Raw genomic sequence first — 17,784 nt, 5'->3', positions numbered from 1 at the left:
ATCGAAACCGATGACGAGGCGCTCTCGGAGGCCTTGCAAGATGGTCAGTGAAGTTTTCACAGCCCTATAGTACCGGCAACAAAAAGATCAGGGTGAATCCCCGAGACCTGGCTCCGGAATGTTCTTGTGCGGACAACCGTATCGATTGAATTTCTTGGTTTTTCAGAGGCTAACGTCTGGGTGGGTAGCGTCATGATTTTCACATTAGTCAATGCCGCGCAGGAACATCTTCGGAGAGAGATGGAGGAGGAAAAGCTCAAGAAGCGCAAACTGCGTGAGGTGGAAGAAGAGGAATTGAAGAAAAAACTCGAAGGTACCCTATTTCAGTGGTTCCCAACCTTTTTCTTCGACGGAACCCCTAGGAGTTCCGCAGGTGGACTTTGGGGTTCCGCGCAATCCGCCACGAAACCCCAAAAGTTCCGCGGAACCCAGGTTGAGAAACACTGCCCTAGTTGACTCGCCATGGGTTCACCAATCTCGGTTTCCCATAAGAGCGGGGGACCTAGCGCTGACCCTCTATATCTCAATTCGCAGGCACGAAGGTGACAGTGGAATCATTCACGCAGTGGAAAGAGAAGTTCGACGAAGAAATGAATGCTCTGAACCCTAAAGAGGATCTGACCAAGGGGAAACTGACCGGCAAGCAGATGTTTCTCAGAGACAAAGCTCTGGCAGAGAGCGATCTCAAGTTCGACGGTGTGGATGACATTGATGTGGATGAAACTCTCTTCCAAGACGATGAGTTAGCGGAGCTCGAAGATGAATAAATTATTATCGTTTTCTATTGACTGTTCTCGCAGAGCCTCATCTTCAGGCCGATCGGTTTTGCTGATTTCGCGGGAACCGTAAATTACACCCCGTGTAAAAAGCTCATTGACTGCGCCATGTCATCGTTCATTTTGTCGCGGGATCGGGGGGATGTGATCTATGGGGGATTCGATTGGAATCGTGGGAGACTCCTAGAGAGAGCGGTCGCCTCCGCATGACGCACAAAAACATTTGGGAACTTACGAAGTTTCGGCCTACAGACTCTGCCGGGTCGCATGCGTACTCAAAGAGCGATCGACAGCCGCACTTGTTTTCTTTCCCGACCGACTCCGCTCGGAGTCAGCTCCGACTAGGGGTTCCAAATACCCGCCACTTTCGAGAACCGCGATTCTCGGGTACCCGAGAACCGTGGAGTCGGAACCGCGGGTAGAAACCGGAGAGAACCGAATTTTTCCTCCTCTGACTTGGGACTGATACCTGGCGAAACTGATCGAGAATTTTGAACCTACCCATTCTTCGGACCCAACGGACTCAGTCGAATTAATTTTATTCCATCAGAAAGGTGTATTTGCCGAGTTCAGTCTCCGTATTCGCGGTACGGTCCCCGTCGGCCAGCAGCGAGAGCAAGCCCGCTCATCTGTCGAGCGGCTACAGGGGAAGTGACCAGAACTGCCCCTCGCGATTCCGAATAAACTGACCCCCGAATATAGGTATGTAGGCGGCCTGATTATTCGGTCCAGAGGGTCTACCTAGCGAGATGTAATGTGGGGTTTTCAAAACCCGGGTCGACCTACAAATCCCGCGCTATCTCGTCTCAATCGCGAGGGTCAGTTCGAATACTTCCCTTGTTAGCGTGCATGAGAGAGACATTCAGCCATCGAAAACATCTCGGCCTGGATTTTTACTCATTCTGGAGCATGTCAATGGTGGTTTAGACGCCGGGAATGATTTGACTTGCCCCCTCGGAACCGCGGGTAAGAACCGAGAAAACCAGTCGGCTCCGGATCCGAGAGAATCGGCCGAAACCCGCGGTTCCAGAACCTCGGGTAGGAACCGCTGGAAGCCCTAGCTCCGACAACGCTGTGATGCTCGGACCTCGGCGACCAGAAAAATATCCTCGATCGGTCGGCCTCACGCTCCCCAACACAGGTTCTCGTCCTCAATGTCAGACGGTATTCTCTTTCATTATATCATGTCCTGATTGGGAAGCCCGTAATTGTAGGCGTCGCGGCAGTATTTCCCATCACCGAGATGTCAAAGGTTCCGAGGAATTATTGATGGAGATGCGGCATTGGCTGCACATCGCGATGGCGTACACGGAAAGGAGCTCCCAACCTGTGACGCCCCGTGGCCGAGGCTCGAGCCGGGACATCGAGGAAAAGCTTATGATCCTCAGAGCGATGAGCTTCGTTTTGAAGTCCACAGCTCGCATCCTTCCGGAAGGCAGGAATAAATTAGCACGGTAGCTCGTAGTCTCAAGGTCTGCAGTGAAATTCATTTGACGCCGGCGCACTACCCAGGCTGACATCGCGGTTACTGATCGTCGAGCAGCGTGGACTCCTGGCTCTGCGGATCTTAATATCAATTTCAAATTCGAGCGCCCCATCAACCTCTCTTCGAGGCCGCCGCTCGTAGGCGCCGGTGCTGCTCCGAGGGAGAGGGTCGATGTTTACAGGCGCACGTGGTTGGGAATCCATTGTCGTCGGGCTTCACCCGGTTTCTTTCAGCGCGGAGTTCCGGTCCTGTATAGGAGTTTGTCCGTGATGTAGTGAGTCGTGGATATCTGTCTTGAGGGTTAAAACGGCAAGGAATCAGCGATGAGTAAAAACAAAACACGGAAGTTGACCGAGAGCTCAGTCGACAAGTGTGTTAGACTTTTTCTGGAAGATCGAGCCGACACTAAGAGTGCCGAGACAGTGGTGAAGGCCCTCGCGTGCGCGAAGGATGAAGATGGAGCGGTTGCGGCGATTATCGCTGTCAATAAGGTAATCCCCTAAGGCTACCATACCATGATTCTCTCGTCCAGGAAGTTACCGTCCCGAAGCTGTGGAACCTACCCATTGAACTATTTTCCCGGTAAATTCCTCTTATTTGAGACTCCGTTCCTACTCGTGCATTCCCATTCGACAGATTTTCAGTCGGGTATTCTCAGAAGACGAGAAGTTCTTCAAAGATGATGAGCATCCGCTTGCCGGAGTCTTCTCCGCATCCTGGAGCAGTCTCCTCGCGATCCTGCCCGAAGGCAACAAGGCGTCAGATCTGGCTCTTCAAACTCTGCTGATGTGGATCGAGTGTGAGACTGTCAAGAAGTCCACTGAAACCTCGTACGGGCTGCCTGAGACTCGACTCGAAGAGCTGCTCAGGGTTCTCTGCAGCGATTCCGCGATGGAAAAACACTTGGTCCAATTTCAAAACAAACTGGAGGCCTACGATGACCTCAACTTCTACACCTGTAAAGCCCTCTGGAAAATCAGCGACAAGTTCTCTAAGCCGACGACAGAGCTCGAGATCCAAAATTACTTCACGCTGATCAAGGCGATCCGAGTCAAAGACAAGATCACGAAGGATCAAACTCTCCCCACTTTCGTTGGCGAAGAGATCGATTTCCCGTTCAATTTCCAAGACTTACGTAAATTCTATCAGTACGCATGGGTGAACTTCCTACGAGCCGCCCTACCCGAAAAGCTGTACATCCATGTTCTGGTATTCCTCGACGAAAAGAAAGTTGCCCTCTTCAAAAATCCCTGCTTGATGGCAGATTTCCTCATCGAGAGCTACAACAAAGGAGGTTCTATAGCCCTTCTGGCTTTGAACGGTCTGTTCACACTGATCCACAAGTACAATCTTGAACTGCCCGACTTCTACACGAGACTGTACGCCCTCTTCAAAGCAGACATATTCTACCAGAAATATCGCGCCCGCTTCTTCTTCCTTGCGGATCTTTTCCTCTCGTCGAGTCATCTCCCTGCGTATCTGGTGGCGGCGTTTGCGAAAAAAATGGCGCGACTCTGTCTCATCGCTCCTGCATATTCTCAGCTGCATGTGATACCCTTCATCGGTGAGATATTCAATGTGCTGCCCCCTAGAACAAGAGAGAGAATTTCTCGGAGTTTATGTCGCTCCTTTGGAGTCTCCGGACGCGGCGAACTGTCACGAACCGCGATAATGCGATTTTCCCGGAATCTTGTTCCAAGCAACGAATTGATTGACATCTAATGTTCTTCATAGGAAACTTGGTTATCCGACACGCGGCGCTATCCCGGATGGTCCACTGTCAGGAGACGAAGGATATGAACTCAGACCCTTTCGACGAAAACGAGACAGATCCGGCGAAGTCGAGAGCCCTCGAGAGCTCGCTGTGGGAGTTGAAGACTTTGCAGAGTCATTGGCTCCAGAGCGTGGCCGCGAAATCCTCCATTATAAACTCAGCATTTCCGAAGTAAGTGCTCCATTGCTGAGGATGGATGTTCGCGGGAAACCGAGAGAGCGGATTAGCATCAAGAAGCCGCAGCCATTCGTCAGAAATGGGTGATCAGCCTGTTAAGCCTGATAATCCTGGCTCACGGTAGTCTTTTCCTCCAGGATCGAATGGGACTTTTCGGACGTCCTCGAAGGATCGTACGTTCAGCTGTTTGAAAAGGCCGTCAAGGACAAGTACAGAGGATCTATACCCACGACGAATTACCACAAACCTAAGGGTCTTCTCAAACACGCCGACGACAAACTGAAGTCGAGTTGGATTCTCGAATAAATGAAAGAGGTCCCGCGTCAACAATGATGGGCATGCCCATGGTCTCTTATTCCTTCGTGCCCCCCACAAGTCCTCGTGATTCGGAAGGCTCTCTGCTGAGACCCCGAGTCAGTGAAGGAGGCTCAGGCCGGCTGGTATCAATTTGAGAATGTTGCTGTCGTGGAACGAGGAAGTCCGAGCAAAACCACTACGATTCCTGGTCTTTTGAAAATACTTCCATTTAATATCCGTTTCGATCTCTGTATATATATCACTCGGTTGAATACCTAGTAAGGCACTTAATGTTTAAGACGTCTCCTAGTCAATACATGGCAACAACTTCCTTTTCGTAAAAAGATTTCCTGCGGTTGAAGGGGGGCACTCGCACTCGTTTTCGTTCTTCTCCATCTTCAAAGTGAACGTGAGCCATAAATTGTACAAGCCAATCACTCGTTGGGACGAGTCAAACATTACAAAATTCATTGGCAAGGATATATGTGTGTCTGGTCATATCGATAAGCTTCTTTCAAGCCCGGCCCTTAGTAGCTGACCTCCCAAGAGATCTGGAAAGAATATCAGCCTCATTAGAGGATCGTATATCATCGTATCGTCATATCTCCTCATCATCGGGATACGACAATTTCGGACAGTTTCGACTGCCCAATGAGAACTTGAAACCTCACGCTCAGACTCACCGAACTCTTGCTCTTTCTTGAGCTGTGAAACCCCCTTTCTGGATCAGCACTGAGAGAAACTTCACCCAATCGCCCTGAATCCGGTCGTTTTCTGCTAAACAGAGCAGATCTCGGGCAGGATCCTTCGAAGGCAGCCATTTGACCTAAGGATTGACAAAGTACTTGTTTATCACTCTGTCAGCTCTCCACGACTATGTCGAGCCAGTGACTGCTCGTGCCGCGTGAAAGATCGCCTCGTACCTTGCATGGAGCTAAGCTATTATCTTCTTTGTCCTTATCGACGTGCTCCTTGTGGATTTTCACCCGACACAAGCGGCACTCCAATGCAGGAAGATGCCGCATCATGGACCACAATTGTTTCTGACAGATGTCACACGACGTGGGCATGTAGAAAGTTATAGGGACCATCTGGTGGTTTTTATACTCCGTGACTGAGAGAGCCAGCTGCAAGAAGAAAACCTTCAGTATCAAGCTGTCGACGGGACGGAACTGAACCTAAACTTGTCTCTCTGATCGATAGATACACTAGCGAGCATAAAGAAGGAATATTTCTCACTTCTGCTTCTTTGCGCTGCTCTCTTTCATCGGCATAAAGTACTTGGAAGATTTTGGGTATGTCGTCGGAATTGGCACGAATGACGTCTCCCTGTGTCACGGACCGCACATGAAAGAGTCTGCTAATTTCCAAAGATAATATAGGCTCCACGTTTCCGTAATCATGCTCTTGGTTGAAAAACATGATTTTCTGACTTGTGGCAACGACCCATTGCCTCTTCCAGCCGTATCGCTTGATGTTTTGTCGGATAGGCACCGAGAGCCAACCGTCTTTTCGAGCTGAAAGATATCAATGGATCGTAGCGCCCGGGAGCTTTCATTCAATATGTACACAGATTGAACGCGCATTGCGGATCCCGAGCGAAAACTTGCCATCGCTCAAATCCTCGTCGAGAATGTCCGTCAGGCTGCTGAGACTCCCCGGATTCTGCAAGCCTGATTTGATTTCCAGTTGAGCTCTGAGCGCTTCGAGCTCTCTGTCTTTCTGATCGAGGAGCTCCTGCATGCTAGTCCGAGTCTTCTCCTCTTCGGTCTTGGCGACATCGAGCTCATACCGTGCTTTTTCCAAGTCCGCGTTCTGTAGAGACACAAAATTGAATGATCAGAATCGAGCATCCTGTGGGAAAATGTTCCGGACCGAGCTCGGAGAGAGAGAGCTCTGCGCCGCCATGGGAGGTATAGCTCATTTATCAACAGACCAGAGTGCGGTGTCGGAGTTTCAAATTCGAAAGATCCTGTTCGAGTTGACGGCATTGCTTCTCCTTCTTTTTGTATTCAGCGGTTCTGTTGACCCCGGCTTTCGTGGGTGCGGAGGCCGCCGTGACCGAGGACTTCCTGTTCATCACCTCAGCCAGTTTATTCACAGCTTGCTGGGTGAGAACTTTTTCTTTCGCCAGTTTCTGATTCAATATCTCGATCTGACTCTCGAAATCGGCGTCGTCATTGTTATTGATGTTTTTACTGTTGTTATTGTTGTTGACGTTCTGATTCGAAGCCTCATTGACTTTGTCACGCAGTTCTCCGCATTCACTCAGAGTTTTCTCAAGCTTCTCTTTGCTCTCGTTCAGCTGCCTGAGGAGACTCTCTTTCTCCGCCTGCATTTTGCATTTCTCTATCTCCAGATCGAGTTTGTCTTTCTCCAGAACGGATCGTTCCTCATGGCTCCGTGTCTTTTCGCGCTCCAGGGTTTCGATCTGTTTCTTGAACTTTTCCTCTTCCCGATCCTTCTCTTCTACGAGTTCTTGAAGAGCTTTAGTTTTGCCCTCGAGCTCTTCTTGGAGGTCCTCGCACTCTTTCTTGTAGATAACCTGCGAAACAGACCGAATTTAGCATAAACGTCGAGTCGAATCTACTTCCAGGAAATCAATGATGCCCGTGTGCTCTCAAAACTCTTCATCCGTTATGCTGAAGCTTAGGAGCGGATCGTCATTTTGGACCCCCGACCCCCCCTTCCCCAAGAGCAGGATTCGGGTCGAGCCTCCCCTGAGCGAGATCGAACTGGCTCCCCCTCTTCCATAGAAATCAAGTTCCACCCTGACGTTCTGAGACTTACGCGGAAGCTGCTCTCGGTTTCAAGATTTTCGTTGAGATCCGCCACCTGCATAGTGAGAGTGTCGCGCGTTGCTTTTAAGGTAGAAAGTTCCTGTTGGAAATGAGTAACGGCTCCCTCGAGTTCGCGCTTCTCGATCTGGAGTTGACTTTCGAGCCGGACCAGTCGAGACACTTCGATCTCGAGGTGATTGATTTCGGTTTGTAGGTGACCCCTCCGAAGTCTCTCCTCTTCCACATCTCTTGTCAACTGCTGAATCTGAAAAACATTAGAACTCGAAGATCAGATCGGAGAACTAGAAAGACCGCGGGATAGAATGTCATAGAGCGAAGCACTGGACTCATTTTCGTAGGGTGACTCTCACTCTCTCTGTTTGAGCGGTGTGGTCAGCTTGCTGTTTCGAGAGCTGCTGTTGCATCTGTTTGTGGTCGACTTGTAGAACTGAGACGTGTTTCTCGGTTTCTTGTAATCGCTGAATAACTTTTTGTTTCTCATCGACCTCGTCCTGCAGCTTGTCCCTGATTGCCTGGACAGCGGTGGCTTCCTCGCTCGAGTTCATGAGTTGTTTGTTCTCATCAGTTAGGGAGGCCATTTCTCTCCGCAGAGAAGATGCTTCGGCCTCATACCTGGGAAAAAATAAAATTGCGAGGCGATATCATGGGAGTGAACAATTTCCACGGATCCGATGGGACACTTGACGGATACCGTATGCTCTCTACATACCTGCCGAGAGCGTTCTTCAACTCGAGTTCAAGAACGGCCTCCTGTTTTTCCTTGGAAGCGAGTTTCTCCTCGAGACCCTTGATCTCCTGACTCCTTTCACTATATCCTCGGCGCAAACGCTCCATTTCCTCCGTCAACTCCGTATATCGATCTTGATGAAAAGTTCGGAATATTAGTATTCTCCACGGAAAGGATGTACGAATGAGGAGCTGTGAGGCTCGAACCCCTCGATCCGCAGCGTCAAACTTGACTCACTTTGTATTTCCTGTGCGCGTTCGGTAGCTTTCACGGTGAGCTGTCTTTCCTGATCCAATTGCAGATTGAGATTGGCCATATCCCTCTCCTGGGTTCCGCACCTATTGTATAGCTGACTGAGTTTCTCTTTCAGATCGCGAACTGTCGTGTCGAATACTGTGACGTTCTTCGTCAGTTCCGAGTTCTTCTTCTTGAGTTTGACAGCCAACTCGGTCTCCAATGCCTGGGAACAGAGCGTTGTCTCCACTGAATGCGCAACAGATTTTTCCGCGAGGTATGCACAAGGAAAATTCCCCCTAGATCCGCAAGGAGCTCAGAGTCTCCGAGCAGCGGACTATCAACTGACCAGTTTATCCTTCGCGTCCTTGAGCTGGCGCTCGTAGAAGGCTAGTCGTTCGTTCAGGTGATGAGAGCTCTGAGCGAGCTGAACCTTCGACATCTGTTCCTGCTCGAGGCGCGTGATGAGGTCCATCACCTTATTCTCGGCTCTGGTCCGAAGCTCGATCTCCACATCGAGTTTGCGCTGCTGCTCCATGAGCTCGCCCCGAGTCGTCGAAATCAGGCGGGTCAGCTCCTGGTTCTCATTGAGGAGCTGTCCGACCTTCTCCCGACCTTCGCTCGAAATCCTGTAGGGCATGCGCGGAAAGATTATATCGAGAAACTGACAGGAAGCCCTCGAATTCCCACATCCGATCTAAGGAAGAATGGTGGACTGCTCACCTGCTTTGTACAATGTCGGGGTTATGAGCTGCTCCTTTTTCCTCGAGCATCGGCTTGAAAAGGGGATTGTCCCTCGTGTACGTGAATCCAGCGAAGCAAAGATGATTCGCCTCGAACTCACTCGACGGCTCGAAAGAACCTTGTTCGTGCTTGTTGTCATCGTCGGGCGTGCAAAAATAGGACGAGTCGTCGTCCGACCGCAGTTCGGGCACCACCGGAGCGGGGGTCTCCCTACAAGCAGAGAGTTTACCACCGAGTCTCTTAATCGAGTCACACCGGAGAGCGTCCGACTCCGATGCCGAGATTCGCAAGCTCGTCCGGCAAATGACAATTCATCTCTGGTCCGCCATTTTGAATGGTCCATGAAAATCTCCAAACCTACCTGATGTTATCAAAAGTCCACACATCGTTGATGAAAAATGGGTGAGCTTTGATTTCCTCGTTCCCGTTCTTACCAAGCCGCACTGAGCAGTCGCAGAGAAACGAACAGATCAAACTTTTCGCAGCTTCGCTCAGTGTCACCTCATCGGGATCGGGGAACGCTAATGAATTTTGATGGTTCATGATGTTTGCATAGGTGAACGACAATGACTCGTGGTAGAATGGTGTGACCCCTGGAAACAGAGGGATATAGAAAAATTCTGTCAGGCCTGGATCTACGAATCCAGCACGTATGCATGAATATGAGTCGAGGTGACCATTCCGAAGAAATTCGAATGAATTTCTTACCGCAAAGCATTTCGTACAAGCAGATTCCGATCGACCAATAGTCACACTCTCGGCCGTACTTCCCGAACCCCTTGCCCTGCTCCTGGGCCCGCAATACCTCTGGGGATATGTAATCGGGAGTTCCCACGGGTACATCGCACCGGACAAGTCCATCTGCTCCCATCCGGGTACAGGTGCCGAAATCCGCCAATTTCAGATGTCCGGATGAATCCAAGAGCATGTTGTCCGGCTTGACATCTCTGAATCATGGGTCATTCGCGCATTAGATGGGCACTAAATATGTGCCGATCGGCGGGTATAATCGCCAACATGCGCCGCCACGGAACGTACCTGTGCACGAATCCCATCTTGTGGATTATGTCGACAGCTAAGATCATCTCCGCACAATAGAAGCGAACCCATTGCACGGTGAAGTCGTAACCGTCCATCAGCGTCGCGAGGTCTCCTCCAGCCATGTAGTCCATGACCATGTAGAGGTACCTGGAACCGGCAGCATGCAATCAGCGTGGCAAAGCTCGGAATCAAATTGAATCGAATGATGGATGAAATGTCGGTGCCGCGGAATCATCATGAAACTGACTTGACGTCCTGGAATGCGTAGTATAGCTTCACGATCCACTCCGAATTGGCGTTGACTAAGATGTAGCGTTCTTCCCAGAAGCATGTCGGTTCACTTCTCTTCACCATCTCTTGTTTATTGAGCATCTTCATCGCGTAAATCTTCCTTGTCGGTAGGTGGCGTACCAGCTGCACCATGCCAAAAGCTCCTAGAGTTTGAGGATGGAATTAATTCTCCCCGACGATATCCGACCCGGCGGCGAATCCCGCGGCCGGGGCATTCCCCCCGTCACTCAGGAAGTCAGTTCCGGTTGAGGGAAAAGCTGGAAGCGACGCTAAGCATCGCACGGGTCGCGCTGATAAGCGGAGGAGGAACAGCTTCGCTTCCATCTCTGAAGGATCTACCTCCATAAGCCACAACCTTGGCATCGATGCGGACATAGATAGAAGCCGTTGCGAGCTCGTTTTAGATTCCAGAGCAGTGCGATGTGACGAGACGACCTTCGCATTGTTCACATGCCTCGCCGCCAGACATTGTCACGGCGGCATTGTAGGATCGTGGGCTTCCTCGGAGCGCTTGAAATTACTATCTAGCTATCCGGAGGGAAGACTGCAAGCGATTCAACAGTTCTGATACAATCTCCGTGGGGGTCGGAGCCGAGTTATCGGAGCAGTGGCTCGCTCCGACGAACTCACCTTTGCCGATGGTTTTCAGGACATCGAAATCTTTGTCGTTCGTCCGCCATTTCGTGATCTCCCGACTCTTGCTATGGTACCGGTCGAGGAAACTTTCGATATTCTTAACCCGTCTCAGAGCCGGACCATCACAGTCCACCACGACCGCTTGCAGGACGTCCTGAAAGGATGAGGATTCGACGAGTGATCTCTCAGCTCGGGTATTTCCGCGGAGAGCTTCGGAGCTCTATGGCATCGTCGAGAATGGACAGGAAGGACGGGGAGGAAATGCACAGGTATGAAAGTCTCTAGAAAAAGGGGGCGACGCTCTTCTCGTAACGGACAACCCTTGAATACTAGAGCCACTCCCCGGTTTTTCCTTTCTTCATCTTTTTACTTCAGCGCATCGCTCTGAACATCGTTGATATGGGGTCTAAGCCATTCGGTGCCTTCTAAGAACGCGCGCTGGGGAAGTCTGAGTCGTCATGGCAGCCTTTCTACGTAAAAGTGACGTCACCCGCTTCTTCGGTTCCTCATGGATAAGTCCGCAGACATCGGAGACTTTGCCGACGCGTTCCCGGGGATCGAGCGCTTCACATTGCAAAGCGAATCGCTTCTTCACGATTTCATTATCAGGGCACCGGGATCCCCGAGAGATCACAATTTTTTACAACCCGTCGAGCCTGACACCCCATTCCGCGAGTTCTGACGGAAGCTACGCTCATCATCGTACAAAACAAGGTAGCGAGAGAGAGGAGGATTCCCCCGTGAAGTAGAGCCATTCCGGTAAAATCACTGTCTGGCTTCACCAGAGTCACCACGATTCTGCCGTCCACGAAAATAATGGCATTTCAGCGTTGCGGAACAATTGTCGATATCCATCAATTAATCGACGGCTTCAGCTCGACGGAAGGGCGCAACTCAAAAGCGACCGAGCCTCTTTGGGGTCCGGTGAGACCTTCTGTGACCTAATCGACTTGCCCGAGCAGTGCATCGAGTCAATGACATCGGGCTCTACTGATTCGCTGATTTATGCATGGGTTTCTGAAGGCGAATCCCCCCCACCGACGCGAAGTTGAGAAACCTCGGGCTCTGTGAAGGACGTCAGGAGTCCGTTTTCAGGCGTCTGGACCTCCTCACGGCAGTGAGCGTGATCGGCGACAACAATGGCCTGATCACGCTACGGCTGGACGTCTCGATTGTATTATATTCTACGTGTATCAGGAAAGGAATCAGCGAGGGAGATGGAACGGTGCGATTCGCGAAAGCCGACCGCGAGGTAGAACCTCCCAGAGCTCGTGTTCCTGACGAGCCGAATCATTCGGCGGAGCGTACGCTCCGGGGAATGAGTTTTCAACCCTCCATTTCCCCATGCGATCCAAAGCTTCTCGATCTTGAAAGTCTGAAGTCTCTACTCGGATATTTTTCCGAGTCCTCCGATCTGCGTGAGAGAAACTCGCTGTTTCTACATGCATTCATCTTTTCGGAGAGAGCCGAGCCGGGATACGACCGCATTTCCTCCGAATGGTACACTCCCCCGTGGACGGGATAGGCTTTTTCTTGGAGCAACACTTCATCCCGAGAGCGTGTCGCCAAACAGTTCAGCTCGTGTCGATGTAGCCTAAGACGGCGAACTTCATCGGGCCATCAGAGATAAAGGATTATATCGACGTTATTTACGATTTGTTTTTATTTGCTTAGCCTTGCTTACCAGAAGTGCATCGATGTTAATCTCCGAGCCGGCATCTCGAAGAGCGTCTTCCAGAGCCTTCGATCGTGGATTCCGTTCGTTTTCGACAGCCATGATGAGCACGAGCTGCAGGCAGCTCTCTCCGACAGCTTAGACCTGGAAGACAAGGGATGATTTCTGTGAGGAAAAAAAAGTCTCATCGCAATGAAGAGCGCTGCATTGGATCGACCGGCAGTGAGTCACGTGGCTGGAATGACTCGCTATATACTCTCGCGGGTAACCCCTCCGAAGCTACAAGTGTTGGTGAAGCCTCCTGCTGCATCTGAAAATTCCCACCGACTATGTCGCTCATCGTTATCGTGTTCAAGAATCGATCTCTTTGGCCGCGTCGGCTCCGGCAGGTTTCGTTTGTGAGCCACAGATTATTCTTGGTTCTCCCAATATAAACAATTCATTCGCAGTCAATGACTAGCGTACATGAATTTTCAGCTCACAATAGACTGGAGACCGGAGCCGAGACCGTCATTCGCCGATGGCACTCGTCGCCTTACCCTGATAGGGCAGTATCGCGTCTGAAGAGCACAGAACGCAAGTAGAAGAATTCCTTCCATCCTGTATAGAAAATCGGTCATTTAAAATCCCAGATCGGTCTCGGGGCTCTGCTGCAATCGTGGGGATGCTCGATCGCCCCCTCCTCCCTCCGGCGCATCATCACGCTTTCCTGATCTCATGTAAGGAATTTCCACCGGAGAGACGGATCCAAGATCTCCATAGATATGTCTGATTCCGAGCGGACCCCAGATCGAGCCAGCTAATGATGAGTCAACGCCAGAGGAGCCAACCGAATGCGAACCTCATAACCGTGGAAGAGCCCAGCTCGTCGCGTTCCTCCTGAATTTCCGAGTGGAAATAACAGTTGCCTATTGCATACATTTGGTGAAATCATCCCAATCTTACTCGAGAACACCCGTGACCCAGGGAGAACGATTCCTATAATCACATTCGAATCGGAGTCCAATATTAGGGGCCTTGTTCCGTCGCGCATACTCGGGGCACGCGACGGATGGTCACATCCCCATCCCGAGAATCGGAGTGAAACCTGGGGACTTTTCTACGAACCAGATGCGCGTGGGAGAAAGAAATCTCGAACGTCGCTCCTGTCGGCGCTGTATGGAGTGACGCGGGAGGATGATTCATGTGCTGGCATACTCTTTCAGTAGGGAGCACGAGATGGACCGCAACGGTATCTGATTTTGTTTACCGCAGCGAGAATATCCTCTCTTCAGAGAACATCGTTCCCGCTAGATGTCCGGATCCGCCATCACCCTCCGCGGCAAGTTTCGGGGCTGTGATTCTCAATCGACTCCGGTGACTGGGGGGTCTTGACTTTATCTTCTAAGAATTCAGCACAGGGAAATCGAGCATTCGGTCGGCTTCGAACGCTCATCACTTCATCATGCATTGGTCAATTGTGTCTTTGTTAGAGAAAAGAAGACACCAAGGAAGAGAAAAGATCTGTTGACCCCGCCAAGAAAAGATTCTGGGATTGAGGGAAAAAGAATCACTTGACGACCGCCGGTGACGACAACGGCAACAACAACGACAGAAGCACCGCAGAAACTCCGCTTGTGCGGCAGCACCGACTTCAGCCGCTCGGAGACAAGTCCTACGATCGTGTGAGCCGACAACGGCGCCTAGCCGAGCACCGAGCGATTTGTGGGCAGCGGAGCAAGTCTCCCATTCGCGAAGGACTCCATATCGAATATCAGTTCTTTTCGGTGTCAGTAGCCTCATCCCCGCTGCACTCCTGGCTCGACAGTATCGACTAATAAGACCGCAGATGGAGCATTCGGCAAGCAACAGACACCCATCGACCACGACAGCCACTACAGCAGCAACAACCCCAAAAGACTAGCGGTGACAGCGATGTGCGACTACGGTAATGGCATAGGGAGGGTCAATAGGAACGGGACTTGATGGCTGATAGAATACCGAATACATCGGTCTCCGGATCATGAGAGCGGAAAGCAGACAATGGAACGGAGACGGAGCCTTATTATTCATCCCCATTTCGAAGCGTTTTCGTCCCGGGTTGACACATCGATCCGTATCTTATGATGGTCCTGAAGAGCAATGTTCGGCAGTCACCGCTCGTCTAATGATCACACGCCGATTCCATACGAATGATGATGCGCCCATGCGTCAGCATCTATAGGAGTTCGCTCTTGCAGGGGTCTGAACTCGGAGTTGCGAGCAATCGTGCGGGTATATCTACGATACTGATACTCATTCGGATTTCAATTCGAATCATCAAATACTAATCAACATTTCACTCCTGCAAGAAGCTCAAATGGGACAGCGAGCTCTGCATCCTCTCGCTTTGAACTATATGGTTCTAATCTCGCCGTCGTTCGACCAGATGAGCTTGGCCGCCATGAAAAACTTGCGGTTTTGTCGCAGAGGCTCTCGGGCTTTCGGAATATTCGGTGACGTTCTAGAGGCGGAATACTCTACGGAGCTGCCCCCAGCTCTAATTTGACATATCCCCCGTCGGTACGGGGGCTTCGAAAATTTCGATTGAACTTCGAGAGCAACAGTTGCCCTCTCAGGGGAAAAACACGGTGGAAGCCATAAGCTCGGAATCCTGTCACCAGAGACCGTGAGTTTGATCTGCGTGTCCGCCAAAGCGATGACGGTCGATCTCCGACAGAAAATCTTTCGTGAAAAAGTTTGACAGAATTAATTTTCTGCGAGCACTCACTGTCTACGGAAGGGGTCGCATCATGGAGAGTAGAGCCAAGTGTTGCGAGCGACAGTCTCGTCTGATTCGTTCCGAGACAACATTCATCCACTGGTGAACTTCACAGCCTCGGAAGCATAGCTCCTTGGAGAATTTTCCCACACGCACTGAACTTTTGCGAGCGTTGTCTCGAGTCACTGTCGTTTTCTCGGGAAGTTCACCGGCTTGATCCGTCCACCGTCACAATAGATACTCGCCGCCGGATGCAACAACGCAGCCCGAAAAAATTAAAAACACAGGCGAATAAATGAAACCGTCAGTGTCGATAAAACTCTGTGAACTCGGCGGGATAGAACTCTGCAAAAATGAAATCGGTGGACGGGAGAATGAAGACAATGTTGTCGATGATCTTTGCTGGGAGCTCAAGTGGAACCGGGCGCTCCGTTTTGTACATGCCCGTCTCGTACTTACCTGCCGCAGCATGGTTAGCATGGGACGCTCCTATGTAGTGGGTCAATCGCTCAGAAGGAGCCCCTCCGTGGGAAACGTTCTCTCCTTCTAGATAAGCTCCTCAGGGAATACGAGGATGGATCCTCCGATACGCTATTTCGCGCTTGATCCTCGTCCCCGTGCCGATAGCGACATCTGTGTGAAGGTCCGTGTATCCTTTCAACTCGGGACCGTCCGTGGGAATCGTCGGTCTCGTTTGGAACAATCTTAGCCCTTCCACGCTGAGCGTCCGAGCGCCGGATCCCCTGACGGCAAGAGGGCTGTCTCGGCGGACTAGATCATCGGTCATGCTTAGCACGCGCGATGAGTGGTCATTCCTCGTCTCTCGTAGGTCGGATAATCATTCGTTACCATCTCCCAGGATGGGTCGCATCCCAGTCAGGGAGCAGTCATACGGATATAACATGATATTGCGAATAACATTGCTGCGGAAATCACTATTTCCTCGGTTACAGGAGCGGGAATCCCCGTGCCCATCACCTACGACCTACGATGTGGGACAGCTCTCCCCCCATATCGGTTCTCGGAATTCTAAGCGATGCCTTGAAGAGCTCCACTCCGGTGATCGAGAGTGTTGTATCAATACCGTTGAATCTAGCATTCGACGAGGGACATCGTCAAATCTGCATATGAATTCGGACAATTCAGCGTTTACGATGCGTGTTCTCGCGTCGATTACATTTTTTTCTCAGACAGAGAATATAATCGAACCTTTTTGCTTAGAAGCGATCTCATTGGCGTCGGATTGGGATCTCAGGTTTCGAAGAAAAAGCACTCAAAATGTATTCGCGGCCCGCCTTCCGTTCTATCGTACGAAGCCGCTTTTCGAGCCGGCCGGTGTAAAGCTTCCCCGCAGCGAAGCTTCTACACTGAGCGGCGAAACAGTTTGTTTTGTGTGATCCTCTCGCGTGGACCTTGGCTCTCCGGCGGAGAATCAGGAGCTGCGATTTATTTGCGGATCGCTTGAATATCAACAATCTCTCGCCACGACAGCCATGGAAAGGCAGGGATTCAGCAATTTCCAGCGAGGTGGAAGACGAAATGGTTTCAATAATCACCCCAACAATAGGAATCCGCATCACGGTACGTCATTGAAGTCTCAGCTACGCTCTCCTACTTTCCGTCACCTCGATAGCTAAGCGTTCGAGCGATGACGTTGCTAATCGGTCGGAAGATCAATATCTCTGGGAATTCTCGCTTCTCCCGAGATGCATGCCCATGAACCGAGCTCCGATCTAGCACGTGCTAGCGACGCCCGGCGAAATTCGTGTTTTGTCTGGGAAGACACCAGCGGAATGGCTGGCAGCGCTCTAAGAGGCAAACCTGTTTTCATACCGCTCCACTTTTCGATCAGCGTCCCTTTAGATGGACGAGGAACATGTATATCATCTCGTTGGGAGCACTGTCACATAGCAAGTGTAGGGAAATATATTTTACGGCATTGAGAAACTGAGTACAAACGCTCGGAGAGTATCGAACTGACTGAGCGCCATATGCTCAGAGCCACGTTTCTGTGGGGAAATCGCTCTCAGTTGTCGATGTCGACGATCGGAGAGGCTTCTCAATAGTCTTCACATGGATCGAGAATCGATCAGATTCTGCTCGGAGCGAGACAGCCCTCCGTCCCGAGGGAGGCCTCACTCCCGGTAGAACGGGTGATCGGCTTCCCGTGGAGAGCAACTCGTGATTGCAATCGCCTTCCCCTTCAGATACGGCTGTAGTATTCCTAGAGATGTCTCCTAATCGACGTGGCACGCTCGGGGACCTGCCATTTCCAAGAAAGCGGCCCGAGCCCGTATCTCTTCACGGTGGAGTCACGCACTCGAAGAGTTCTACTGTGCGCCATTCGATCCAACTCTTCCACTTGTCCGGGCTTCTGACCTGGAG

At 51.0% G+C, this 17,784-nt stretch overlaps 4 protein-coding genes across 4 annotated transcripts in view; 3 read left to right on the top strand and 1 right to left on the bottom strand.

Moving 5' to 3' along the window:
• The window catches only part of LOC100906842 (RWD domain-containing protein 1), a 1,105-nt gene extending 338 nt beyond the window's left edge, over positions 1-767 (top strand). The window contains exons 2-4 of the mRNA XM_029111096.1: positions 1-43; positions 167-313; positions 535-767. The exon at positions 1-43 is cut by the window's left edge and continues 137 nt beyond it. Coding sequence (XP_028966929.1) covers positions 1-43; positions 167-313; positions 535-767 — 423 coding nt within the window. The remainder of the gene's footprint in view (positions 44-166; positions 314-534) is intronic.
• Positions 768-2,443: 1,676 nt separating this feature from the next.
• LOC100906697 (nucleolar complex protein 4 homolog) lies at positions 2,444-4,519 on the top strand. Its single transcript, XM_003742010.1, has 4 exons — positions 2,444-2,753; positions 2,899-3,826; positions 3,997-4,207; positions 4,351-4,519. Exons 1-4 carry the CDS (start codon positions 2,586-2,588, stop codon positions 4,517-4,519), a joined length of 1,476 nt encoding a protein of 491 aa, XP_003742058.1. The 5' UTR covers positions 2,444-2,585.
• A 207-nt stretch (positions 4,520-4,726) lies between these two features.
• On the bottom strand, positions 4,727-12,770 carry Rok (Rho associated coiled-coil containing protein kinase). Its single transcript, XM_029111094.1, has 18 exons — positions 12,669-12,770; positions 10,979-11,138; positions 10,305-10,491; positions 10,055-10,204; positions 9,725-9,963; positions 9,378-9,609; positions 8,996-9,226; positions 8,622-8,901; positions 8,276-8,498; positions 8,021-8,171; positions 7,662-7,923; positions 7,301-7,555; positions 6,447-7,055; positions 6,127-6,325; positions 5,750-6,027; positions 5,434-5,637; positions 5,194-5,336; positions 4,727-5,061 (listed from the first exon to the last, which is right to left on the bottom strand). The coding sequence occupies exons 1-18, from the start codon at positions 12,759-12,761 to the stop codon at positions 5,025-5,027; spliced, it is 3,933 nt and encodes a 1,310-aa protein (XP_028966927.1). The 5' UTR covers positions 12,762-12,770; the 3' UTR covers positions 4,727-5,024.
• Positions 12,771-16,868: 4,098 nt separating this feature from the next.
• Positions 16,869-17,784, top strand: part of LOC100906406 (polyadenylate-binding protein-interacting protein 1) — a 4,680-nt gene continuing 3,764 nt past the window's right edge. Inside the window, exon 1 of the mRNA XM_029111097.1 lies at positions 16,869-16,980. Coding sequence (XP_028966930.1) covers positions 16,893-16,980 — 88 coding nt within the window. The 5' untranslated portion in view covers positions 16,869-16,892. The remainder of the gene's footprint in view (positions 16,981-17,784) is intronic.

Source organism: Galendromus occidentalis, unplaced genomic scaffold, assembly GCF_000255335.2.
Source record: "Galendromus occidentalis unplaced genomic scaffold, Mocc_1.1 scf7180000077250, whole genome shotgun sequence".
Taxonomy (NCBI): domain Eukaryota; kingdom Metazoa; phylum Arthropoda; class Arachnida; order Mesostigmata; family Phytoseiidae; genus Galendromus; species Galendromus occidentalis.
The sequence above is the reverse complement of the archived record's forward strand: the minus strand, read 5'-3'. Positions and strand labels throughout refer to the sequence as shown.